General features: G+C 37.3%; 1 protein-coding gene and 1 long non-coding RNA gene across 4 annotated transcripts in view; one reads left to right on the top strand and one right to left on the bottom strand.

Moving 5' to 3' along the window:
• Window positions 1–27,061, bottom strand: part of Ccser1 (coiled-coil serine rich protein 1) — a 1,158,948-nt gene that overhangs the window by 525,661 nt on the left and 606,226 nt on the right. Inside the window, exon 10 of one of the 3 annotated variants that reach the window (XM_076566876.1) lies at window positions 25,932–27,016. The exons of the other annotated variants lie outside the window; for them this stretch is intronic. Coding sequence (XP_076422991.1) covers window positions 26,957–27,016 — 60 coding nt within the window. The 3' untranslated portion in view covers window positions 25,932–26,956. Of the gene's footprint in view, window positions 1–25,931; window positions 27,017–27,061 lie in introns of those variants that run through there. 3 annotated transcript variants of the gene reach the window in all.
• On the top strand, window positions 1,540–26,249 carry LOC121827999 (uncharacterized). The gene is made up of 3 exons (XR_013049882.1): window positions 1,540–1,640; window positions 25,036–25,069; window positions 26,138–26,249. It is a non-coding gene; the product is annotated as an uncharacterized LOC121827999 (long non-coding RNA).

The following is a 27,061-nucleotide window of genomic DNA, read 5'->3' as shown; positions in this document are numbered from 1 at the left end:
TCTTTGGTGTTGTAGACACTAAAATTACATCCTGGGGAGCCCAAGGAAAACTAGGAGACATACAGAGTGAGCTAGAACTCAACCCATAAACAGGAACCAAACCCCCAAAACTCCAGTGTAACCCAGTGTAGTTATTGCAAATCCACAGTACTTTGAGCAAATAAATAAATTTTACCACTGCTGGGCTTAGAAGAAGTTTGTTGTATCCAACTCTTGTAGCAAATATATGAACAAAATCCAATGCAAAGACTAATACAGTGTTCAGGGAGAGGCTGATATGTTAAGATTTCCTTCTGGTTTCTTACAGAGAGCACACATTAGGCTCACTGGGAATGCCTTTCGGTCTGGGTTAAGTGTACTTAATGTTTTACATTGCTCGTAGGGATGTAGCTTCTCAAATGAATCTAAAACCACCTTAATGCTTTGCTGATATTTCAGCTAAGTACTGTGTTTGATATATTGTGCACCCTAATAAATATATCTGGGGTCAGAGAACAGAACAGCCACTAGATAGACATAGAAGCAATCCCAGGACTTGAGATCTCATATCTTGCTTGGGAAAGACACATGCATTTAATCCCAGAAGTAATGGTAGGAAGCAGGAAGGTATTTAAGGTGTGAAGACCAGAAACTAGAGTCTTTTTAAGCTTTTAGGCTTTTTAGCGGCAGTTCAGCTGAGATCCATTTGGGTGAGGACTCAGAAGCTTCCAGTTTGAGGAAACAAGATCAGCTGAGGAATTAGCAAGGTGAGGTTAGCTGTGGCTTATACTGTCTCTCTGATCTTTCAGTGTTCACCCCAATATCTGCCTCCTGGGTTTGTTTTTATTAATAAGACATTATAAGATTAGTGTTACAGTGCTGCATTGCACAAAATCTTTGATTAAAATGATTTTATAACTTTATGGTTTCATACAGACTCAGAAGGATCTTTTCAACATGTAAATATCTTGTAGGAGCAGATCTACTGTCCCAGGATACTTATGGGTCATGAATCCCATTCATGTCTACTGTAGCCCCATGACTTTATCCAATCTTAATTTCTTCCCCAGAATACTCCCTACTAACACTAGCACATTAGGTACAAGGTGCCAGTATTGGGATTTAAAGGGTGGGAATAACAAGCATTCCTTCTACAACAAGCTCTGTGAAATTGGCAAGTAGGTCATAGACACTTGACTGATCAGTAGTACACCTTCCCCTCTCTCATCATATACATTGTTTATAAAAGGATTAAAGAAACTAAGAGATCCGGTGCTTTTTTAAAAATCTGCTCTATATTAGATGACTGTCCCCCAAAAAACTATGCATTAAATGCCTAAGTTCCAAATTGCATTGCTGGACAGATAGATATTTTAGGAGGTGGAGTGGGAGGTACTTAGATCGCTGAGACATGACCTTGAAGGGATTACACTGGTGTTTTCCTCACTTTTTCTCCTCCCTCATTCGGTCACCCTCCCACCCACCCCCACACTCTTTCCTTTCCTTCTCTGTCCCTCCCTGGATTGTGATGTAAGCAGTCTGCTCTGTCACAGATTCTCCCACAGCCATCCAGGTTCTCACACCGGAAACTCAAAGTCAAAAGACTCCTGTTCTCGGACTAGAACTTACAACCTTTAAATCCTAATGAACCTCTTCTCTCTGTAAATGTCTTATCTCAGGGTTGCAAATAAATTGAATTTAAACTTAAATTAAGGTTCAAATTAACATGTGATTTTTTTAAGGAGCCAACACAAGAGGTATAATTCTCACTCATTTTGAAAATCAAGCTGGATGTTATCTCAGCATCTGTGTGAATATAAACAAGGGTTCTCTCTATCAGGCAATATCTTTGATCTAAAACTATATGCCCCCGTCTTTTCTTCACAGTTACCAATAAGTCCTGTAGTCACTGTCATTGTACTCTATTGTTTTGTCATTCTCTCCCCAACCTCTGTCCATCTTCATGTGCTTTCATTCAGGAACTATTCCCCACGTTCTTCATCTAGCAAACTACTACTCTCCATTTAGACTCACCCTAATTCAAAACATTAGGTGGATTTCTGAGCCCATACTTCCCAGGAAATGCTGTGCAAAAAACAGCACAGCATTCTCACCATGCTTGTTGAAGATACTGATATGATTTTTCATATACATTTTTCAGCTCTAAGCAAATTCCAGTGTTAAATATGCAGCCTACATGTTCATCATGAGCAAATGGTGACACTGGCAAGTTCTACATGTTGTTCTAGATCACAGTTAAGATGTCTTTCTTGGGTCAAAATAAGATCAGAAACCACTATATAATGCTTCTACATTTGTATCTCACTCACATTATATGTGGAAATCATTTTTCCATAATAAACTTATAAAGCTCATAGAAGTATCATTATACCATTTTATATTATTATATATTATATATTATTCTAAATTTAAAACAAATACTTCAAACATTTATCATAAGGATAGGGAGAGTTGTGGGTGACGTATACCATATAATGAGAAAGAGAGCCACTCCCTTCACCAAGACCAGGAGATACATATGTAAAAGTGACAAGATATTTGTCATAATGGTGTGCATTGATGCAGTGTCCTCTGAGTATTCAGACATCACTGTCTACGTGCCATGTGAAGGGTGAGAAGTTCTGTGAGGAGCATTTACTAATGGGAGTTAGGTTTTATGTAACAGACATGTTGTTGTTGTTGTTTGTTTGTTGTTAATTTAAATATCCTGAAGTCAATTTGCTTTTGCAGAAAAGCTAGTTTTTTGCATTTATGATTCCATGGGATTTTTTCTTTAATCTTGTTTAGGGATTAACACTAATATAATTCTTGCTCTCTTGTAAAGTGACATTGCTCTTCTGTACAGTAGACATTGGTGTTCCTTTGTTCATAGGACATTTACCAAGTACCTTTCTGTAGCCACCTACTCTTCCAAACACAGGAATAAATCAGGAAAAGTACACTACAATTTCTGTTTGAGTTTATATTCAATTAGAAAGTATTAATAAATACGTGTGGTTCATAATAGATGGTGATGTCAAAATGGAAAGGAGAGATATGAAACAAGGACAGAGTATTAGAGGTGCATTTATAATCATATTTAGGCCATACAACTCTAAGAGGTGAAGTAGTAAAGGTGACTAGGAGAATAGGATCACAGGCAGAATCAGTAGAAACCACAAAGTGGGCCTCTGTGAACACAGGGGGGAAAGTGAAGAGTCAGACCCCAAAGAACTCAACGTGTTGGGAGGGCAGGTGGGCCAAAGTGGGTAATGTGTGTAAATTTACCCAACAGTTAGACTAGAATTCACTGGAAAGTTTGAAACAGCAGCTCTTTGGCTTACCTGTGGCAAATGAATTAAAAGTAGCTCAATGTTGGGAAGAGAGAAGACCTTTTAGATCACCCCTAGTCAAAGACACAGCAGTTAACTTGAGGCACAATTACATTTATTCTTCATATACTATTTTAAATGCAAATTGTATTACATTAGTGTAAGGTCAAAGTGTTGAGTACAGAAGAAAATCTGGTAGCCATAATTTAGAAAGAAGGAATTCACTTAATTCTGACACAAACATAAAATACTGTTGTCCTTCTATTCTTTTAGTTCCTCTGTTCTCCAGCCCTTACCACCCAATCTTTAGTGTTCCAATGTAGCACCCAGATTCAGTGTGCCTTCAGAGGTATCTGTTCTGAGGGCTATTGTTACTTCAAAACTGAACAACTTAGGGATGAAACAGTGGCTTTAAGCCTATCAACCATTTCAGCACTGCCAAAGCTAATTGTCTTAAGCACTGAGCTGCTTATCCTACTCATGTAGTGACCAAAAAACATTACCGTCTTAGAGCAATGTCTTCACATTTCCCTGGAAAAGTTGCTTTTCTACGATTTATAGTGTTCTCTTAGAGAACATTATAAATGAAAGCATGTACAGTGTGAGGCATTTTCTCAACTGAGGCTCCCTCCTCTTAGATTGCTCTAGTTTGTGTCAAACTAGCACACATGTGCTGTGGATATCACTCTATATAAATAAAACACTGATGGCCAGTGACCAGGCAGGAAGTAGGTTGCCAGGCAGGAAGTAGGTGGGACAAGGAGATGGGAGAATTCTGGGAAGCAGAAGGCTGAGGGGAGAGACACTGCAGCCACCGCCAGGACAAGCAGCATGTAAAGCCTCTGGTAAGCCACCGGCCACGTGGCAAGGTATAGATTTATAAAAATGGGTTAATTTAAGATAAAAGAACAGTTAGCAAGAAACCTGCCATGGCCATACAGTTTATAAGTGATATAAGCGTCTGAGTGATTATTTTATAAGTGGATTGTGGGACTGCGGGGCTTGGGGAACCTGGAGAGAAGCCCTCCAGCAACAAATGGCGCCCAACGGCTCGAGTTTCCACCTTAAACCTGAGAATGTTTAATAACCAATTCTAAACAGAGCCAAAACCAGGTTCCTGCTTCTTGTCTCATACGGGCAGCTAGACGCTGCAAAACGCAGGTTTGAACACTGGCGGGTTCCTGGCGTGTGCGTTTGACCGGCAGTATGGCAGAAATGAGGCGTCTGCCAGCGGTACATTATGCTGTGTGGTAGATTTAGCAGCACATTATGCTGTGTGGTAGATTTAGTCTTTACTAGTATTAAAAAAAAAAAAAAGAAGAAGTTTCTGGGCTACATGCTGCTTTGATAAAAGCGTAGACCCACTGTTTCTGAGACTTGATGACTCACAGAACTGGCGGAAAACGCCATGTTGGTAAGCTGAAATGGGCGGAGCTAACAGCCACAGCGCCGTTTCAGTCTTACAATACTACAGTTTAAAGCAATAGGCTAAGGTAATATAAAAAATAAGCCACTTAAAGATGGCTACCACACAGAGAATCTGGAGTATGTTATCTTTGATATTCGTAACTGAAGAAAAACATTTGATTGCAAAAGCTGTTGAGTTATGCCAAAATGTATATTTTAAAGGTACCTTGACTTCAAAATTTGGATTTAAGGATATGTTGCTTTGGAAAAGAGGTTCTGCTTTTGTTTCCACAGAAAGCTAGAGACTGTGGATTTGTTCCAGATTAAGATACATCAGGTTTCACCAGCCAAGACCCCCTGAAAGGTCTCCGATGACACCAAGGCCCAGATGATCCAACATCCAGAGCGGTTTCAAGGCAACTGGTTCACACAATACAGCCTCACGGACTACCCCATAGGCCTAAAGTTTTCTTTGTGTCCCCATAAGATACAGCGCCCCCCTCCAGCAGGAAGTAGTAAGAGATGCTACGCCCAAATTCCCAAATATACCAAGCTGGCTTTAGAGGTGGAATTGGCTCACTCCTCCTCTAAACCCAGACATATTGCTTTAAAAAAAAAATGGTTAAGAGATTCTTGTGTCCCAAATCAGAAGAGCCCTCTGGTGTGGGACAGAGAAAAACCAATATTTTTATTTAAAACAGGTTGATTATAAATGTGATCTCTTTCTAAAAAAGAAAAGGGGATATGATATAGATATATAGGAGGATATGGAGATGATAAGATAAAAGGATAGATTAATCAACCTACTTTTAAAGAACAACTTGTTTAAAATGTTTTACATTGGTATAGATTTTAGTTTATGTTTAAAATGTTTTACATTGGTATAAATTTTAGTTTATTGATACAAACTTGAAGTTAATTTTGTTATACTGTATATATATATTTCTATTCTTGTTTGAGGTATTATGTTTATGTAACTCATTTAAAATTGTAATGGATAATTAAAAATAGGTTAATAATTAGTCATCTATGATAATCATATTTGTAGCCATGTTAGTTAAGTCTTCTAGGTATACATAGATATATTTCAGATAGATAGGTAATCTTCAAACACTTCATAGACCTAGAGAATATGGCATTTAAATAACTTAAAATTCTGTTGACATGAGACACAATTGTGCCTGGCTGCACCAATTGATCCCAAGAGAATGTTGGGCTTCTAAGACATTTCCATTTGGAAGTTTGTCTTCTTGGCACAAAATGGCCTACTGGGCAAAGAACTGCCCTTGCCTTGACGGCTGACAGTACAAATGTAATGCTGTCCTTTCTGGACAAGCGGGACACAAGGAAAGCCACCACTGTACTCTGCCAAGACAGGGTAAGATGGTCTCTCAGAATTCCTGCTTCTAAAAATGGTCTGTCAGAGACTCTAGGCCTGTAGCCAATTTGAATGCACCAACAATGCTGAAAAACATTAGGTGACTGTCCAGGCTGCCAGCTGTCTTGGTCTACTTTTGCAAGATTCCCGAAAGTTGCTTGCATCCATCTACCATTTCTCAGGTACCATTATGTTCCTTCTCAGGTCTTTGATGTGGTTAAAGACTAGATAGTTATAATTTCCTCAGTTATGATAAAAGATAAGTTAGATATAAAACCTTAAACTCACAAATATAAGATAGATAGGACATCTTCTTTAATATTGTAACTATAATTCTTGTCTGGTAATTGTTTTGTTATATGCTATTTTACCATGTTAAAGTTAAAACCTTCCTTTTTAAAAAAAAGAAAAAAAAGGGAAGTGCTGTGGATAGCACTCTATATAAATAAAACACTGATGGCCAGTGACCAGGCAGGAAGTAGGTTGCCAGGCAGGAAGTAGGTGGGACAAGGAGAGAGGAGAATTCTGGGAAGCAGAAGGCTGAGGGGAGAGACACTGCAGCCACCGCCAGGACAAGCAGCATGTAAAGCCTCTGGTAAGCCACCGGCCACGTGGCAAGGTATAGATTTATAAAAATGGGTTAATTTAAGATAAAAGAACAGTTAGCAAGAAGCCTGCCACGGCCATACAGTTTATAAGTGATATAAGCGTCTGAGTGATTATTTTATAAGTGGATTGTGGGACTGCGGGGCTTGGGGAACCTGGAGAGAAGCCCTCCAGCAACACACATGTGCATTCCATCACAAGACACGGAAGATTCTCTTACCATAGGTCACCTACCAAGTACTTAATATGATGGATAATGATAGTTTTATCATGTTTCCATGGTTACTTTATACCAAGTGGCAGAGAAAATGCCTCCATCAGATTGGCCTATAGGCAAGTCTGTCTGTGAGGGCATTTTCTTGATTAATGTTTGGCATTAGAGGCCCAACCCATGGTGGCAGCCCCTCCCTGGGCAGGTGGTCCTGGGTTGTATAAGACAGCAACCTGAGCTGAGTGAGCTGAAGCGAGGAAGCCAGTAAACAGAGTTCCTCCATGCTCTCAGCTTTAGGCTCCTGTTCAACTTGAGTTCCTGCCTTGGCTTCCCTCCATGAAGGATTGTGACACACACACACACACACCAAATAAACTCTTTCCTTCCCAAATTGCTTTGGTTGTGGTCTTCATGGTAGCAATAGAATACAAACTGATACAACGTTAATTATTTTCATAAAATAAATGACCAAGGAATATTAAGTAAACTGTAATTTAAATGCAAAGAAACATGTAATAAATTAAATTATACAATTGGATCATTTATTATTAAAAGTTAATAAAGTATATATTTATTACCAAACCTTAGGTTCTAAGAGAATATAAGTAAGTCTTGATATTCATTCCTGAGACCTTTCACTAAAGCTGAACAAGTTTCATGCAGCGGGATAGCATCGAATTTTATTTCATGCGGCCACACACTGAATAAGGGAGTAATGCATAAATTATCATAGAAAGTATGATTTGAAATGGGCCTATGCAATGTATCTCTATAGAAAAATGTTGCAGAGGTTGTCACTTGTTGAGTTGAATGAATTTTCATGAAAATCAACAAATATTTGTTTGTTAGCCTTATAGAAGATACCAGGTGCTTTTCTGAGAAGTATTTTAGAGTTAAGTTAATGACAGATTACAGAATGTCAGAGACAATTGTAATGAGCTTTATATTTTTTCCTACTACTAAGGATATGCCTCTAAAAGTTGGGTGTTCTTATAAACAATAAGAAATTTTATTGAGAGAAAAATGCTTTTGTTTCATTGGACAGTTTTCAGGCATAAAGAACTCAAGAGAATATGTAATACAGTTCCAAATTATTTGTTGGTGTGTCAGCAAGCATGAGTCAATACAAAATCATTGTCATAAGTATATATATATATATATATATATATATATATATATATATATTCTTCATGCAAATATATATAAATACTAAAAACACAGCCTTTGACCTTTGACTTACATCGATCTGTCCTGTGGTCTTTTTGCTTTGCCACTGTGGAAGAGCATTATTCAGTATGTGAAAACCAGACTTCACCATTGGAAGGTTGATCCTTTCATGGGCTAGTGACCTCCAGTTAAAGGGGTAGGTGCATTTAATGTACCTTCTTCAGTTATAAAATTTCAATCGATTGAATATGGATTATAAAATAATATATAAAATAGTCTATAAAAATATACAATCTATGAATATAATCTCATTGTGAAGTGGCAAGCATCTATATTTAATTGTGACTATAAGCAAATTCTCAAAATGAAAAAGAAAACCCTATTGACATATGACTACATCAAATATAGTTATAAATGTATGTATTTATTAATATGAAAACAGATGAAATAAAGTGTAATTCCTTCCCTGTCTTCATATTTATCTGTGTTTCTACTTTAAAAATGGAATATTCTTTTACTGGGAAATAGCTCAGTGGGTAAAAGTCTTGTTCTATAAGAATGAGGACCTGCATTCAAATCCCCAGCACCCACCGAAGAATCTGAGTGTTGTCCCAGGCACTTGTAATCCCAGTACTCTGGTGGACAAAGTTGGAAAGGTTGCTTGACCTTGCCATCCTCTCTATAGATATTAGGGGAAACTCTGTTTCAAGAGAGTAGCAACTTGAGTTAATGAGCAGGCATCTAACATTCTCCTCTGGTCTCCATGTGCCTGTATGGGTGCTCACATTCATACGTACATTCTAATACAGCATACTCTGACACACACACACAGACACACTAAAGATGAAAATAAACAAATGAAGAATTACACATAAAATCATATCGTATGAAGTATTTCTGTGTTCCTAGTTTACATAGTACCTCACCATGATAAATGATCTCTGAATAGTTACTGAATTAATAATGCTAGGTAAGAGAGATTTAATCATGTAATATAATAACAAATTCATTTATTAAAGTGAAGAAAGATAAATATAAGAGCATTGATTTTCTTTTATTTTTTTATTGCTGTTGTTTAGATACAAAGTCTCATTATATAGTCCTGGGTCACCAGAAGCTCACGCTGTAGACCAGTCTCCCCTCGATCTCACAGAGACCTATCTGCCTCTGCCTCCTATATGCTGGGATCAAAGGATGTGACACCATGCCCAGACTCCTTTATTTTTAGGTTTATTTATTATGTATATGAGTGTTTTTTTCTGCATTTATCTCATGCAGTGCTTGAGGTCAGAATAGCGCATCAGATCCCCTAAAGCTGGAGTTACAGGTGGTTGTGATACAAAAATGTGGTTTCTGCGAACTGAATCTGGGTCCTCAGCTAGAGTAACAAATATTCTTAACCACTGGTCTATCTCTCCAGCCCTGAGAACTACTATGCTAAGATTAAAGTTGAGACCATGGATGCCAGCCTATACTAACATACCCAGCAAAACTTTCAATCATCATAGATGGAGTGAACAAGACATTCCAAGACAAAGCCAGATTTAAACAATACTTATCCACAAACCCAGCCTGCCACACCAACTCCAGTGTCGTCTGTGTGACATGAACAATTATGTCAATAATAGCGGACGGGAGATACGTGTCCCATGGGACTAAGCTCCCTGGAGGTCCCTGGCAGAGTGCCCGTGTTATGCCTCCTTCTCGAAGGAGACGTGCTTCACAGATCATGAGCTCTCTGGGCTATGGGTTCTGTATAACTGCTTTTCTGATGATGTTCTAATTAATCTATAAAACACAGCCAAAATTAATGAATGCTTAGGTTGTGAACTGTGGAAGAAAGGGGAAGCTGGACATGGACCTTATTTAGATATAGCAGAATAAACTATTCCTTAAAGACCTCAAGCCTCAAGCCGCTAGATAATAGAAAGTATAATAGTTCAGGCACTTCTAGGGAATGAACACTCACCCACTAGGAATCCCAACTAAAGAGATTTATGGCAGAAAACATTATCTCATAGGAGGCAGATGGTGGGCCCCTCTGTTTAGGAAGTTCAGCATGGGAAACTTAAGGACTACAGCAGAACCCTTTCCCATTACAGGTGTAAAAGTACAAGTGTCCATATTCCAGCAGGTAAAAAGGTTTTATATTAGAAGAGATATATGGTAAAGAACTGAAGAAAGACTTAGGGAGGATCTGCAGCATCCAAATTGGCTAAATGGGTCATGAGAACCAGAAAAATAAAAATGAATAATAAACTAGCGAGCGGCTGAGATAAAGATGAAGGACACAGCTGCAAGAAGCCTACATAAGTCTAGGAACTGTACTAAGTTTAAAAAACACAGACTGCTCTTTGGGTCATAAAGTTCTTGTGAGTGAAGGGATATGTCTAGCGCCGATTAGTAACTGTGTGCTTGATTTTTTTTAAAGATGATGTAATTGAATTATTGCCAAGCTCTTGTTGTTCCCTGTATGACTTGATAGTTTTCTTTTCTGTATATAAACTACTGATTTGCAGAAGTAAAATTGCAGCAGATTCAAACCACTTTTGAGTGTGTTTGTTGTCTGTCTGTCAGTCGCCGAATCCTTGCCTTCCTGACTACCCAAGCCCTGATTCTCCTACGGTCATGGTACTCCCGGTGGGCCAGTCCGTGGCACCAGCCCTTCAGAAAGCACTAGAAGGAAAATTCCAACCGAAGGAAGTCAGAAGTTGAAATTTTTTTTAAAGATGATTAACTTGATTTCTAAAATCAGTTTCTGGTTTAAATAAAATTTATCTAAAAATATATGGAGTCACTCTGTGTTGTAACTATAACAATAAACACTAGCTAGATATTTAATATTATGTGAGTGTAACATATGTGTTGGTCAATGTGCATGTTCCTACATGAAAAATGTTTTTTATAGAAAAATATTATACAAAAATGTAAAGGGGTGAGATAAAAAAAAAGAGTACTAAGAAAGCAGAAGTTATGAGGGCTTCTGTATATGGTCTTTAAACTTACAGTTTGTGGAAAAACTGATTCAGGCCTGTTATTAGATTCACGTCTCTGTGTTCTCTATGGTATTTCCAGGTAAGTTACAATTGTGTATGATTTTTTAAAAATCTCATGGAGTTAACAGAAATCCATGTAAAATTAGTATAAAACCTTATTTCCCCTACACCTTGACTGAAAATTTAAATGTTTTGAAAACAAAATGCCTACATTGGACTCATGTTTTAAACACCTTTTTCTTCAGCTTGTGGCATTATTTTGGGAGACTATAAATCAACGATTCTCAACCTGTGGGTCAGGCCCCTTTGACAAATTTTTATCTCCAAATATATTTACATTATAACTCATAAAAGTATCAAAATTACAACTATGGGGTAACAATGAAAATAATTTAGGGTTGAGGGGCATCACCACAACACAAGGAACTGTATTACAGGGCCACAGCAGCCATACGAAGGTTGAGAACCATGGCTGTAGCATGAGTTAGACCCTAGTGGTAGAAATAGTCATTGAAGGTGGGTCTTTGAGGGCTTGCCCAAGCTCCTGGTTTTGGCACACATTCTGCTTCCTTTTCTACCATGACATGAACAGCCTAATCTGCACCCATGCAGCCCACATCCTCCTTGGCACGTTGAATTGAAACCTCAGAAATTACTAGCCCAAATAAGTCCTTCTGCCATTAATTTGGTTCTGGCATATGTTGTTATATCTATGATGTGATAATAGTAGGAGTCGGCTGTGTTTCTTAGTGGTAGAGCTCTTGCCCAATCTTCATTGTTTCTTGAGTTCAATTGGCAGTACTGGAAATAACACATAGTAAAGCAGAAAGTTGGAAGCAGAGAGTTGGTTCATTGCCTTAACTCAGTCTGTTTATGTGTATCTTACCCTTTGAAACTGGTTTAGAGAAGGCATTCGGAAAATTTGTATATGCAGGTTAAAGAAGACCTAGAGTGATACAAAAAAGTACTAATGGGATATTTGTATATTAATTTGAAAGGCTAGAATGCTGAGAGTAATGGAGAAAGAGAAAAGGAGGCTTGGGAGGTTTCAGATGGGAATCAAGTTTTTACTGAAAAATGGAACTAGAGTTTTGTGATACATTCTGGCCAAGAATCTGTTGCTATTTTGCCTATGTCCTCAAATGTTGAGAGAGTGAGTCCAAAAGTAGTCAAGACAGCATAACATTCAGGCTGTGGTATAATTAAATATCAGGGCTGCCTTTAGCCAAGTTCACAATGCAAAGTGAGAAGGAAAAACAAAACAGCAAGATATAAAAAACATACAAAGAGCAAAACAAAACGTGAAGTTTAACCAGAAAATGGGCTTTTTTAAACCTGTGGATATAGTAGTCATTAAATAGAGAGAGGAGTGTCATTACATAGTGTCCAAGCCTTTCGCCATAGGAAGGTAAAGAAAACACCATGAGTACATTTCAGAAATTAAAGACACCAGGCTTCAGGGAGCTGAAAGAGTACAGAATCATTTGAAAGATGTTTGCATAAAGAAAGAGAGAGAGAGCTATGGTGCTCTATAATTGGACATGGCCACTTAGGGAAGTCATGTCACATATCCAACCCGCCAGTACTTAAAGACCACTCTGTGTTGGTTCAAAGGTCCACTGTCCAAGCTGGTAGTAGAACCTAGTATAATCCATATGGTGCAAGTTTTGGAGATATACACAATGCTAAACTTGGGATTTTATGAAGTCTTCCAAGAAGTTTTTTTTTTTTTTTTTTTTTTTTTTTTTTTTTTTTTGAGAAAAGACTGTGAGGTCCTACTATATGTAGCAGGATTGGGTTCGTAACAGAGAGTCCCCAGGAGAGCTCTGACTACAGCAGTAAAGGTGAAGTTCATGTTTAAATGGAGACTACAGGAGGGTGAAGATGGCAGGAATATAAATAATTTGCAAAAATATTTAGGTACCTAGTGTAGACAGACAAATAGAGACACCATGTCCCACAAGAGTTCACAAAATGAATGACACCATATGTCTTGGATACTAGCCATGAACTAACAGGACTTTAACATGTTTTCTGCTTGATTTTCTTTGTCACCATCTCTCCTTTCTGTGCTTCCAAAACTCCCCTTTGTAATGGAAATGTTTACCTTATACAATTGTATATTTTGAAAGCACACAACTCATCTTTTTTATTATATAGGTACAGTTGCCCTACTAACAGATTGCTTTCAAGCTCAGTAGTCATTTTGCACTTGAACTTTTTTTTTTTTTTTTTTGGTTTTTCAAGACAGGGTTTCGCTGTGTAGCTTTGTGCCTTTCCTGGAACTCACTTGGTAGCCCAGGCTGGCCTCGAACTCACAGAGATCCGCCTGGCTCTGCCTCCCGAGTGCTGGGATTAAAGGCATGCGCCACCACCGCCCGGCTTGCACTTGAACTTTTAAACAGTGTTGAAATTTGTAAAGCTTTGTAGAGTGTTAAACCTAGAATACGTGTATTTTTGCATCATGGGAATCCCCTGAGCCTTTGAGGGCCAAGGGCAGAAAGCTATGGTTTGAATCTGAAGTGTACTCTTTGGGTTCATGTCTTTAATGCTTGCTCCTCAGTTCACAGGACTTTTTAGAGATTCTGTGGAACTTAGTAACTGAAACTAAACTGGAAGAAAGTAGGGCACTAGTGGAGGGCTTTTGAAGGCTTACCTTGTCCTGGTTCCTATTACATACTCTGCTCCTGGTCTGCCATGATGTGAACAGTGCCCACCATATTGACTGCTATTATAAACAGAACTATTCTGTTATTATGGGCAAATGTCTTCCAAATCCATGAGCAAAAAGTACGTCGTTCACTCTCTCAGCTCTTTCTGTCAGGTGTAATGATCACAGTGTTGGGGAAATTAACTACAACAAGCATTGCCACAGGAAAGCAATAATCTGCAAATGAAACTGTGCTGAGACAACGTGGAGAAGATTGGCTATTTCCTCATACAGATGTAGAGAGCATGAGTTATAGGAAGGGAGATAAGAAATGAACATGTTTTTTAGGAATATGGCAGCATGGGGCCTCCTGAGGAAAAGGCGCGCTATGAGAGAGTGAGCAAGTCCTGTTATTTCCATGAAAAGTAGTGAAAACACCATGGTAATAAGCAGTTCACAGTGTTGACAAGTCTATTATATACTACTGCCAACTGACAATTCCAATATTGTTTTCTTCCTATCCACAATAGTAGCAATGGGAAAGAGGAAAAAAAAAGAATATGTGTATATGTGTAGTAAAATTAACATTCAGAAATCTCCTGTCTGGTTAGCCATCTATACCCAGAGAAGTTCTCTAGAAGTTAGTGTCCCTTTTGCCCTGGAGACACTAACTTTCTAATTGCAGTGATAATAATAAGGTTAAAACAATTTAGAGGTTCAGAATAAAGTGTCACCAGCTATATTTGCTGGAAATCTTTCTCCTGTGTCGCTCTTGGTACCTGGGCATAAATCCTGCTTTACTTTGCAGTTAGTCAAAAGCAAATCAAACACAGAGTGTTTTTGTAACATGTCTTCAATTACATTTATGAAAGACATTTCTTACATTCTTGTTGGATTTCTAACAATGCTTATGAACCATACACAGAATTTCAAGCAGGAGAATTTATGAAAAGTTAGAAAGAGAACATTTAATCCACATTTCCCATGCTCTTTGTATTTCATGAGATTTATGAAAGGAAGGTGACTGAAAAAAAACCTACTTAAAAAATCATTTTCCCTTTTACAAAATAGAAGCTTTTTTATCAGTGTTGCTTTTCCTTTCTGGCTCAAAGACTTCTACACTGTAAGGAATTCCTCAGCAAGTCATTCAGGTACAGAGTGATTTTTGCAAAAGTAAAATTTTATCATCCTTTCTTGGATAAGAGTACAAGACTGAAAGTCATGTTCTAAGTACATGCTTCTATTTTCTTCTACTCTGTGCAAATTAAGCAAAGTCAGGACTACTGAGAGAAAAAAAAAATGTTTGCTCCACAATCCTTGGGCATGAGGTAGTGGATAGGAAGGACCCAAATGCCAACGTTCTTGGAACACACCCAAGGATTTGTTAGAGATATAACGTTATTTGTTCTCTTAATGTCTATCCACCCTGAGTGAAAGTCTAGTGTAATACTCCCATCAACTCAGCTTACAAAAGTGCCTGAGCTGGCAAAGATCCCAGGAAGATATTATTAAGTGTAAAGCATGGATGCCTAGAGATGCCACACTGGTTTATTTTTGATGTTGCTATCTGTGGAACTCAGAAATTTGACATACGGTTGTCTTTGTGTATAGAGCATGACAATAAACAGGTATTTCACTATGCAGTCATATTGCTTTCAGTAGTACCCAGGGGTGCTAAAAGTGGCACTCTCCAGTATCTAAGATAACCAGGCTTGTGGGCAGAAGCCTTGCTGATTTTAATTAACAGATATGCTTGCTAAAGAGTTATCAATATATGTCTTCTGACTTCATATGACTGCAAACAGCCTGTGCACCAAAAGAAATGAGTTAGATCCTACCTTTCTGAATCAGATAGCTAGAGACGAGGTAATGCATCATTTTTAACAGCATTTTTCAATTTGCTTGGTAGATAGTGACATTAGAACTCAGCACTGTGATTTTGTACTGTTCTTTGTTTATTCCAGCCTTCAACAGAAAATATAGTTAATATATTTTAGTATCCATTGAGTTTAGTTAATCTTTCAGATGAAAATTTAAAAGATCTGTAAATGATAGCTCAAGGTGAGAGGTGATGTGAGAAACTGAAACGGAAACTCATTCATTCTCTCCAAGAATCAATCTAGAATATCATACTATAATCAAAACATTATCAAGCTGTCTATTGTCTTTTCATTTTATTATATAATGTTAATTAGGATTTTAGAAATTAGTCTTAATCAGATAGTTAATAATTTTACCTCAGGTTCATCTAACATATCAGTCCTCTACGTAAGACGGAGGAACAAATCCAAATCTCCTTTTGTAGCTGTCACTGGTTCTGGTGGGGGGAATGATGTGAAGATAAAGACCATCTCCCTGATGTAAGATCAGCTCAGGAACAATCAGGTACACTGTACCATCAGGTGATGGTTATTATATCTAAGTCCAATGTTGGCATCTGTTCAGGAGAGATAAGGGAACTGCCATTTAAAGTCCAAATGTTTACTAAGTGAGATGTAAGTAGTACATAAGAGGAATGATAGCTACTGTTACTAACATTTCAGACTTCCACAAGTTTCTGACATAGAACAGATACTCAAGAAATTTAGTGGAACAAAGTAATATATGAATGACCTGACATATAGTTTACTATATTTTAGAAATTTGTTTAAATAAATGTATCACATTAGAAGAAAACATACAAGTGTGGGAGGCTTCTGATCTCTAGTTGGATGCTTATATAGTGCTGATGCTTCTTTTGTTTTGTTTGTTTATTTGAGACATTGCTGTGGATATTGCTCTATATATAAATAAAACACTGATGGCCAGTGACCAGGCAGGAAGTAGGTTGCCAGGCAGGAAGTAGGTGGGACAAGGAGAGAGGAGAATTCTGGGAAGCAGAAGGCTGAGGAGAGACACTGCAGCCACCGCCAGGACAAGCAGCATGTGAAGACGCTGGTAAGCCACCAGCCACGAGGCAAGGAATAGATTTATAGAAATGGGTTAATTTAAGATAAAAGAACAGTTAACAAGAAGCCTGCCACGGCCATACAGTTTATAAGTGATATAAGCGTCTGAGTGATTATTTTATAAGTGGATTGTGGGACTGCGGGGCTTGGGGAACCTAACCTGGAGAGAAGCTCTCCAGCAACAAATGGCGCCCAACGGCTCGAGTTTCCACCTTAAACCTGAGAATATTTAATAACCAATTCTAAACAGAGCCAAAACCAGGTTCCTGCTTCTTGTCTTATCCGGGCAGCTTGACACCGCAAAACGCGGATTTGAACACTGGCGGGTTCCTGGGGTGTGCGTTTGACCAGCAGTATGGCGGGAATGAGGCGTCTGCCAGTGGCACATTAAGCTGTGTGGTAGATTTAGTCTTTACTAGTATTTAAAAAAAAAAAAAAAGGTTTCTGGGCTACACGCTGCTTTGATACAAACATAGACCTACGATTTCTGAGAATTGTAGCCAGATCTCAAGCTGGCGGAAAAACATACCACTGCCATGCTGGGAAGCTGAAGTGGCCAGAGCCAGCAGCCACAGCGCTGTTTCAGTCTTAGAATGGTGCAGTTTAAAGCAATAGGCTCGAGGTAATATAAAACATAAGCCACGTAAAGATGGCTACCACACAGAGAATCTGGATTATGTTCTCTTTGATATTCGTAACTGAAGAAAAACATTTGATTACAAAAGCTGTTGAGTTATACCAAAATGTATATTTTAAAGGTACCTTCACTTCAAAATTTGGATTTAAGGATATGTTGCTTTGGAAAAGAGGTTCTGCTTTTGTTTCCACAGAAAGCCAGAGGCTGTGGATTTGTTCCAGATTAAGAAACATCAGGTTTCACCAGCCAAGACCCCCTGAAAGGTCTCCGATGACATCATGGCCCAGATGATCCAACATCCAGAGCGGTTTCAAGGCAACTGGTTCACACAATACAGCCTCACGGACTACCCCATAGACCTAAAATTTTCTTTGCATCCCCATAAGATACAGCGCCCCCCTCCAGCAGGAAGTAGTAAGAGATGCTACGCCCAAATTCCCAAATATACCAAGCTGGCTTTAGAGGTAGAAGTGGCTCACTCCCCCTCTAAACCCAGACATATTGCTTAAAAAAAAAATAGTTAAGAGATTCTTATGTCCCAAATCAGAAGAGCCCTCTGATGTGGGACAGAAAAAAAAACAATATTTTTATTTAAAACAGGTTGATTATAAATATGATCTCTTTCTAAAAAAGAAAAGGGGATATCATATAGATATATAGGAGGATATAGAGATGATAAGATAAAAGGGTAGATCAATGAACCTACTTTTAAAGAACAACTTGTTTAAAATGTTTTACATTGGTATAGATTTTAGTTTATGTTTAAAATGTTTTACATTGGTATAAATTTTAGTTTATTGATACAAACTTGAAGTTAATTTTGTTATACTGTATATATATATATATATATATATATATATATATATATATTCTTATTTGAGGTATTATGTTTATGTAACTCATTTAAGATTGTAATGGATAATTAAAAATAGATTAATAATTAGTCATCTATGATAATCATATTTGTAGCCATGTTAGTTAAGTCTTCTAGGTATACATAGATATATTTCAGATAGACAGGTAATCTTCAAACACTTCATAGACCTAGAGAATATGGCATTTAAATAACTTAGAATTCTGTTGACATGAGACACAATTGCTCCTGGCTGCACCAATTTGATCCCGAGAGAATGTTGGGCTTCTAAGACATTTCCATTGGGAAGTTTGTCTTTTGGCACAAAATGGCCTACTGGGCAAAGAACTGTCCTTGCCTTGATGGCTGACAGTACAAATGTAATGCTGTCCTTTCTGGACAAGCAGGACACAAGGAAAGCGACCACTGTACTCTGCCAAGACAGGGTAAGATGGTCTCAGAATTCCTGCTTCTAAAAATGGTCTGTCAGAGACTCTAGGCCTGTAGCCAATTTGAATGCACCAACAATGCTGAGAAACATTAGGTGACTGTCCAGGCTGCCAGCTGTCTTGGTCTACTTTTGCAAGATTCCCGAAAGTTGCTTGCATCCATCTACCATTTCTCAGGTACCATTATGTTCCTTCTCAGGTCTTTGATGTGGTTGAAAACTAGATAGTTGTAATTTCCTCGGTTATGATAAAAGATAAGTTAGACATAAAACTTTAAACTCACAAATATAAGATAGATATTATAACTATAATTCTTGCTCGGTAATTGTTTTGTTATATGTAATTTTACCATTTTAAAGTTAAAACCTTCCTTTTTAAAAAAAGAAGAAAAGGGGAAGTGCTGTGGATATTGCTCTATATATAAATAAAACACTGATGGCCAGTGACCAGGCAGGAAGTAGGTTGCCAGGCAGGAAGTAGGTGGGACAAGGAGAGAGGAGAATTCTGGGAAGCAGAAGGCTGAGGAGAGACACTGCAGCCACCGCCAGGACAAGCAGCATGTGAAGACGCTGGTAAGCCACCAGCCACGAGGCAAGGAATAGATTTATAGAAATGGGTTAATTTAAGATAAAAGAACAGTTAACAAGAAGCCTGCCACGGCCATACAGTTTATAAGTGATATAAGCGTCTGAGTGATTATTTTATAAGTGGATTGTGGGACTGCGGGGCTTGGGGAACCTAACCTGGAGAGAAGCTCTCCAGCAACAAGACATGGTTTCTCTGAGTAGTCCTAGCTGTCATGCAGTTTGCTCTGTAGATCAGGCTGGCCTTGACCTCAGAGATCAGCCTACCTCTGCCTTCCGAGTGCCAAAATTAAAAGTGTGTGCAACATCATTCATTTAATTATTTTTTTAGTTTATTTTTTTTTTTCATTAATTTTAAGACAGGGTCTTACTGGCTGTCCTAGAACTCGTTATGTAGACAAACCAGGTTGGCCTTGAATTCACAGACCTCCATCTGCCTCAGCCTCAGAAGGAATGGGACTAAAAAAAGACATACCGCCAGTTCTGCTTCTCATCCACTGCCATGAGGATTGCCACACCCCCACTGCTCCATAGCACTGTATGAAACAGGATATTCTTTTAGATTATTTACTTTTATTTTTACAAATGGTATATCCTCTCATTTCATTGTACAATTATCCAATTTTCTAAATTTAAAAGTATTCTTAAATATTTGATATAACTAACCATAAAGTCCATATTGGTGTCCTTTTAAACCAATCAAGGGGGCAATCTATGGAGGTAAAAATAACACAAGGAGCTACAGATGTGACTGAAACTGTTGATGTTCTTATATACCAATATCACTTCTTTTTCTCTGAACCAGTGTGTGGCATAGTCCCTCAAATCAGCATGATGAAAGTTGATCACAAATTGTGTTAAAATGTACTATGTTCCTGAAATGATCATGTTGAATGTATTTTTGATATTGTAATTGTAATTTAAAAAGTAGTGTGCTCCTGTCTCAAATCTTGCCAGACCTTACTTCTATGGTGATTTGATTTGTGGTATTGGTCGGCTTAATAGTTCAGGACCCCGCACATTGTGGATGTCCAGGAAATGTTTCAATTAAATGTAAAAACATCCCGAATAAACAATTAAATGGAAAATACTGGGAAACCACATATTTCCTGGTGTTCAGAAAAGTTTGTAAAGAACCAAATCTTCGAAATATTTCAGCTATGTCTTTTCTAAATATATGAAAAGCTCAGGAATTTCAATATTACATATTTCATAACTTAAGATTAATTACTGTCGAATGCCAGGAAGTAACCTCAAAATTTACATTTATTTAAAAGTTCAATCAATAGGATTTTCAACTGTAAAAATAACACACAAACTCATATTTTTTAATTTATATGAATTTTCTCTAGAATATGTGATATAAATACAAATATATATATATGTATATATGTACATATATATAGGATTTGAAACAAATAAAAATGGAATTTCTCAAATTCTGAATAAAGTTATCTTCCAGCTTGACACAATATATTTTATATTCTGAAAATATTCAATCAAAAAATTAGTATCTAATTCCATATACATACGCATGGTGAGTACATATGTGTGTGTGTGTGTATTTATATATGCATAGAGATAGAGAGAATGAGGTTAGCAAAGCAATAGCTTTAGAGTTATGCTAATCAAAATCTTAATATGTTAATGTTTGCTTAATTTGAAATTAAAGTAGTTGACTCAATTGGTAGAGTGGGAATTATAAAACTGTAAGCAATACAAACATTTCCCTTTACCTTCAACAATGAAGTTCACACAGAATAATGCAGCTTGCCTGGTTTAAGAGTTAAAATTCAATAGATGACTTTCTCATTAAGTAAACATGTACATTGTGTAATGAGTGATTGAAGGAGATTTTATGTGTACATCATGAAGACTGAAATGTAATACCTGATTTAGGAGACAACAAGGGAAAATTTAAAGCACATTAGTCAGGAGAAAAAAATGCATTATATCTACCTGTCTTAGTTGATGCAAATTACCTATTTCTATATCAAACAAAGCATGTTATTTAGGAAGAGGAAAATCATTTTTGTTCACACATTTAAGATATTTTACTTGTCACTTAAAATCTCTAGAGATAGAGATATTTACATAAGAAAAATGTGTTTAATGATAAAGTTGTAGGAAGGTAAATGACTAAATATGTTGCTGGGACAACAGTGTCACAATGAATTACTCTGATAGGTACAATAATGATTCTGAGATAAATATTGTCAAGTATGATCAACTGTCTTGAAGAAGTTATACCAGGACTCCATCCAAGGAAGCAGGCAGCCTAGCTGTGGATTTTCACCTCTCCTTTGTCTCCTCCAAGTCCAATCCCCCACTCTCATCTCCATCTCTGGAACAAACCACCTGTTGCAGCCTCCCCTTCTGCTCTGCCTGGATAGCCAACTGATTACTCAGACCTTCTCCTCCAAACTTCTTCTTCACTCATCTGGTTATAACCCCCTCAAACATCAGCAGACATTCCATCAGAGCACTCTGGGCTGCAGGAGCCAGAGAAACAAGTAGGTTAATAACAGATCTTCACTTCTCGTCCTTAAGTTCAAATCCAATTCCCCAGTCTCACCCATAGCTATGTAGCAGACTACCTACTGCAACCTCACCTCTGTCCCTGCCATCTTTTCCAGTGGATCATAAAGATCTTTCCCTCTAAGCTCCTCCCCAGCCCCCCCACACACACACCTTACTCATCACTTTATCCCAGGCTCCAACTCCAGCAGACATTCCCTGGGAACTCACAGGGCACTCTGGCCAGGGAAGCAGATGAGATAACATGAAGATCTTCACTTAACTCTTCTCTCTTTTAATTCAGTCCTCCATTCTCACCTTCAGCTCTGTAGCAGACCACTTTCTGTGGCATCTCTCTCCTCTCTGGCCTCTTCTCCAGTGGGTCATGAATATCATCTCCTCCAACATCCCTCCCCATTCATTGCTCTGTTCCAGTCTCCAACTCTAGCAGGCCCTCACTGGGAACCCAATGGCCAAATCCTTTAGAGAAGACAGTAGGCCAGCAAAGCCCGGAGGCAAGCTTCAGCTTTTTGCTCTCTCTCCTCTCCTCCATACCCATTCCTCAGTCTCATCCCCAGCTTTGTAGCAGACTACCCACCTTCTGGAGCCTCTCATGACTCTGTCTCAGATCCTAGTGGAACAGTCTGCTTGACTCCCTCCTGTGGGCAGTCATTCCTTTAGCTGGTCGCCATTCATAAGTGTCAAATCTTAGTACCTAGAAACACATTTTGTCCAGAACCTCCAGTGGACTATAAGGATCCCAGAAGAATTTCCTACTAGGCAATACAGAGCCACCACACTCTCTTAAGAACCAGTGACAGCAATAGACACCAAGGGACAAACCACCCATTCAACAAAGATAAGACCAGCTATCTGACCTATAATTAGAATCCTTCAAAACCCAGAGCCGGGACACCAGTGTAATAACACACTCAATAAGAGCTAGGAAAAGACATCTCCATGAGAGTTCAGCAACCCTACTATAGTAAGCCCTGAATATTGTAATAGCTGAAACACAAGGCAAAGACCTTAAGACAGCCTGTATGAAGATGGTAGAGGTCCTTAAAGAGGAAATGAATAATTCCCTAAAGAAATCTATGAAAACACACACAAAAAATGGACAGAAATTAATAAAACTGTTCAAGACCCAAAAGTCGAGGGGAAAATAAATGAGGAAACTGAGGAAAATCTGGAAATGAAAAAATTTAGGAATTTGAGCAGGAAGCCTAACCAAGAGAATGCAGGAGATAGAGGAAGGAATCTTAGGCAGTGAAGACATAACAGAAGAAATGGATAACTCAGTGAAGAAAATGTTACTAGGGAAGATCTCTGACTCTTGTGCATCTGATTTTTGGTGTGAGGTACTAAACATTCTTTCCCATTGTAACCGAATATACATTTGCAATTTACATAACAGATTATATGGTTGTCCCTCAAAAAACATTTTCTTTTTGAAGATTTCATTCTGATAACAAACTATAAGGAAAATAACATCATGGATTGTGTGTTTCTAGACATGTAAGGCTTTACTTCTGCTCCACATGAATGACTGACATGCATGATTAGTTGTTCAGAGATCAGTTATTCATTTAAGGGACCTGTTTCTAAATTCATGTGCCTAAAACTGGATGATAGAGACTTTCACAAACACAAATCATAGTGCTTTATGAACAATTACGGAGTATACAACTTAAATGCTAAAACTATTTTTAAATATGCACATTTGGAAACATGAACCAGGAGATAAAGAAAGTCAAACACACTTATTTCTCCAGAAAGCTATTGTCCTTTCATTTTTACTCCATCTTTTGTCCCAGGTTAGATACCTTGTCATTACTCTTAAGACAAAGTGTCTATGAAAAGCCAGAATGGTGTGTGTAACACCTAGTCTCTCTTCTGGACCTTTAAACAACAGGTAGCAGAGAAACAATGGTACCTCTTACTCTCTACAGAGAGGAAAGAATACATTCTCCACCCTGAGTCAATTTCATTTTATTGGAGGCTTGAGTGGACACTAAGACTCAGGGAGCAGTAGGCAGCACCAGTTTCCCCTTGCACAGACACCATTTCCCTACTTCAGAAATGAATTCTCCTTTACATGTTACTGGTCTTCCAGGCAGTCAGGAAAGAGTGTTCTTTCTTCGCTATGAATGTGTCAACACAAAACTACAAGTTTTTAGGTCAAAAGAAAATAATCAGAGTTTATTCTGGAGACAAATATGTGTGGTAATGGCCTAGAAACTTAGATGTCTTCTTTCTGAACAATACTTGTCTTATCTAAATAAATTTATAGTGAGCATATACCCAAAAGTAGTTATGTAAATTTCTAACTGAGTGTCATTATTTATAACATAATGTATTTTTAAGTGTTTAAACATTTCTTTGAATATATGTTTTATTTGTAATTCTGTGCACCATGCTTGATTGTCTGATGCCAGAGGAAGCAAGAAGCAGGTGTCACTTCTCTCCGGACAGGAGTTGTAGATGGTTGTGAAATACCATGTGGGTGCTGGGACCTGAACTAGGGCTCTGTGAAAGTGCAAGTGCTCTTAACTGCTGAGCCATCTCTTCAGCACCACTGTGTGAAAATATCCTTATATACAGGATTGTCCTTTTCTGTTTTTTTTTTTTGGTCTTTTAAATTTGCATTCTGTCTAGTAAAAAGGTTAAAATTTACTGCTGCAATCTACAATAGTAGTTGCTTCTCTTGTAAACTTGCAAGAATAATTTTAACCCTTCTTTAATACACACATCACACACACACACACACACACACACACACACACACACACACACACAATTTACCTTGATTGTTCCTTTTTGTGTTTTTTTATGCTTTAAGTAAAAATCTAGAAAACATTTTAAAGTAAAGCAATCACATTACCAATGACAATCCAGAAAGCTGTATCTGAAAGAGAAAGCATGCCTATAATCTCTTAATATCTAACATTTACCAATATAGGGAAAACTTAAAAATACTGTTTTTTTTTTCTTAACAAATTTAGGTTGTCATTACCTTATACAGAACTTTCTTATTTTAAATTTACTTTTCACTGTACACAGCAAAGGTGCATCACATGATGTTTTGATATATATCTATTAGTATCCAGAGGGGCCTGGCTGTTCTGTTTTGTAAAGTGACAACATATGGCAGTGTGATGACAATTACTGAGTGAATAGAACAAGTTGGATGTAGCTTTTGTCAAGTGGAGTATACATGGAAAATTAAAATTGGATGGAATCTTATTATGATAACCTCTAAGGAAAAATAAGCACAATGTCAAAAACAATTTGTTAACTATATTTTTCCTCTGGTTCTAGGACAAATGAAAAGGAGATATATCATATTTATTATGTAAGTAAATCTTTAGGCATGTTTTTATTAATCAATAAATACTAGTGGTACACAGCCTCAAGCCCTGACACATACCCTGCACCTATTGCTCAGCTTTTGAAAATAATTATCAACCTTAATATGTGTGCACCATGAGATGCAGATGATCAGTTTTATAGTGCTTATACATTTTATAGAAATAACTATAACACTCCCATAAGTATTTTATACATGTTTTATGCAATTGAGTAAGACTTGCAGAACAACAGTGTCACCGGTAAATGAAGAAAAATATAAAAAATATTCACACTCTATAATAAGCACATGAGAAATTCTGAAAATACTTCTTGAAAGTATTGATTTGTGAGCTCGCTGTATTTAGTAATGGAAGAAAAGAAGGAGAGGTGGAGAGTGGAGAGAGGCAGGAAGGTTATTAAGATCACAATGTGAACAGTTTGTTGTTATTAAAGGGACATCCTGAATTTGTACCTTTGAGGAAAGTGGTTCCAATCTGTATTGACAGCTAACACATGCTTCCCAGCTTTTGAGGAAATCAAAAAAAATTTTTTTCATTATCAATTGACTCTAGTAATTAACTCCAGATTTTGTTTTTTCTTTCTCTTCAAATTGTCTTTTATTGGATTCCTCTTCCAAATGTACTGACCATTCAAGTGGATGAAAAAATTTATGAAAGGAATGCTTTATGAAAGTGGATGAGATGAAGTCTTTGCCTTATCTGTCTATAAAGATGTCAAATGTAAGACATCAAAAAGAATAGAAGAGAATGAACTGTAGAACGTTTTGAGAGAAACAAAAATGTTTTTGTATGTTGAATCCTAGGAGAATACTTAAAGGGATAAAGTCAATAAGGGCACATACAATGTTTTTTTTTGTAAATAAATATATTTATAGTTTTATTTAACACCATAGTTTACACCCAGCATTTGGTCATTCATATTTTATGTTATATAAAGATCCAAATAACTTAATAAATTTTCTAGCATATTTCTATATATTACTATTGATAATTCTTTCATTGTATCTCCAGAAAGGAGAGGGGCTCATTAAGATCTGCTCTTCTCTCCTGAGCCCTGTGGCCCTTCTACTGACCAACATCCTGCCCACAACACTGAACCACCCTTGCAATAAACTATACCCCTCAAGAGAGCCTTCTGGCTACTATGCCATTTGATGAAGTGGGCTATCATAGAAAGGTAATAAAAAAGGGCCCACAGAGGTTAAGTTCAGCGTAAGGCCTCTTCTTGTACCACATACATTCAATAAACTTCTGTCACTCTGCAATAGATAAGTTTGTTTTTCTGCTTTTTAAGGATGTAATTTGCTTCTGTCTGTATTACATTCTGTGGTTAAATAAAGGCCACACATATTTGTTCCATTTGAAGACATCCAAATTTCACCTCCTGGTGTTAATGTAATGAAAAGAGGTCACAAATAATCCAGTTCATCACTGGGAACTGTCCTGCTAAGATGAGGTAACTAAGGCTTCATTTCCAATCTATCTAATGCACATAGAATGTGACATAAAAAACACAAAGTTTATCACAAAGAACAAATGATTTGGATAAAGAGGATGATCAAACAATATTTACTGCCAAGTGGAATATTACATTTTAGTATATTTGCATATAGAGATAATCTTTAAATAAAAGTATGCCATTAAAAAAAAACAAAGTAAGTAAAAGAAAATGAATGTCCAATCAGTCTTCATCAATATTCTGTGGAAAATGTTTATAAATGCAAAAGTATACAGTGTTTATAATGAAACAATTTCTGTATTACATATTCTGCAAGATAGTTAACAGAAGGAATCAGAAAATTTTATTTTTCTCAGCATTTAACATGTCAAAGTTCAGTGATGAGTTATTCATGGTCAAATGATAACTGAATTTAGCTTGAAATATATACTGGTTTAAATAAACCTCCAGTGCATGTAGGATTCCACAGGGCCTTGAAAAGAAAAAAAAAGAAATGAATGGCAAATAACAAAATGAA

This window comes from Peromyscus maniculatus, chromosome 3, assembly GCF_049852395.1.
Source record: "Peromyscus maniculatus bairdii isolate BWxNUB_F1_BW_parent chromosome 3, HU_Pman_BW_mat_3.1, whole genome shotgun sequence".
Lineage (NCBI taxonomy): Eukaryota > Metazoa > Chordata > Mammalia > Rodentia > Cricetidae > Peromyscus > Peromyscus maniculatus.
Note: the sequence above shows the minus strand (reverse complement) of the source record. Positions and strands in the feature narration are given on the sequence as shown.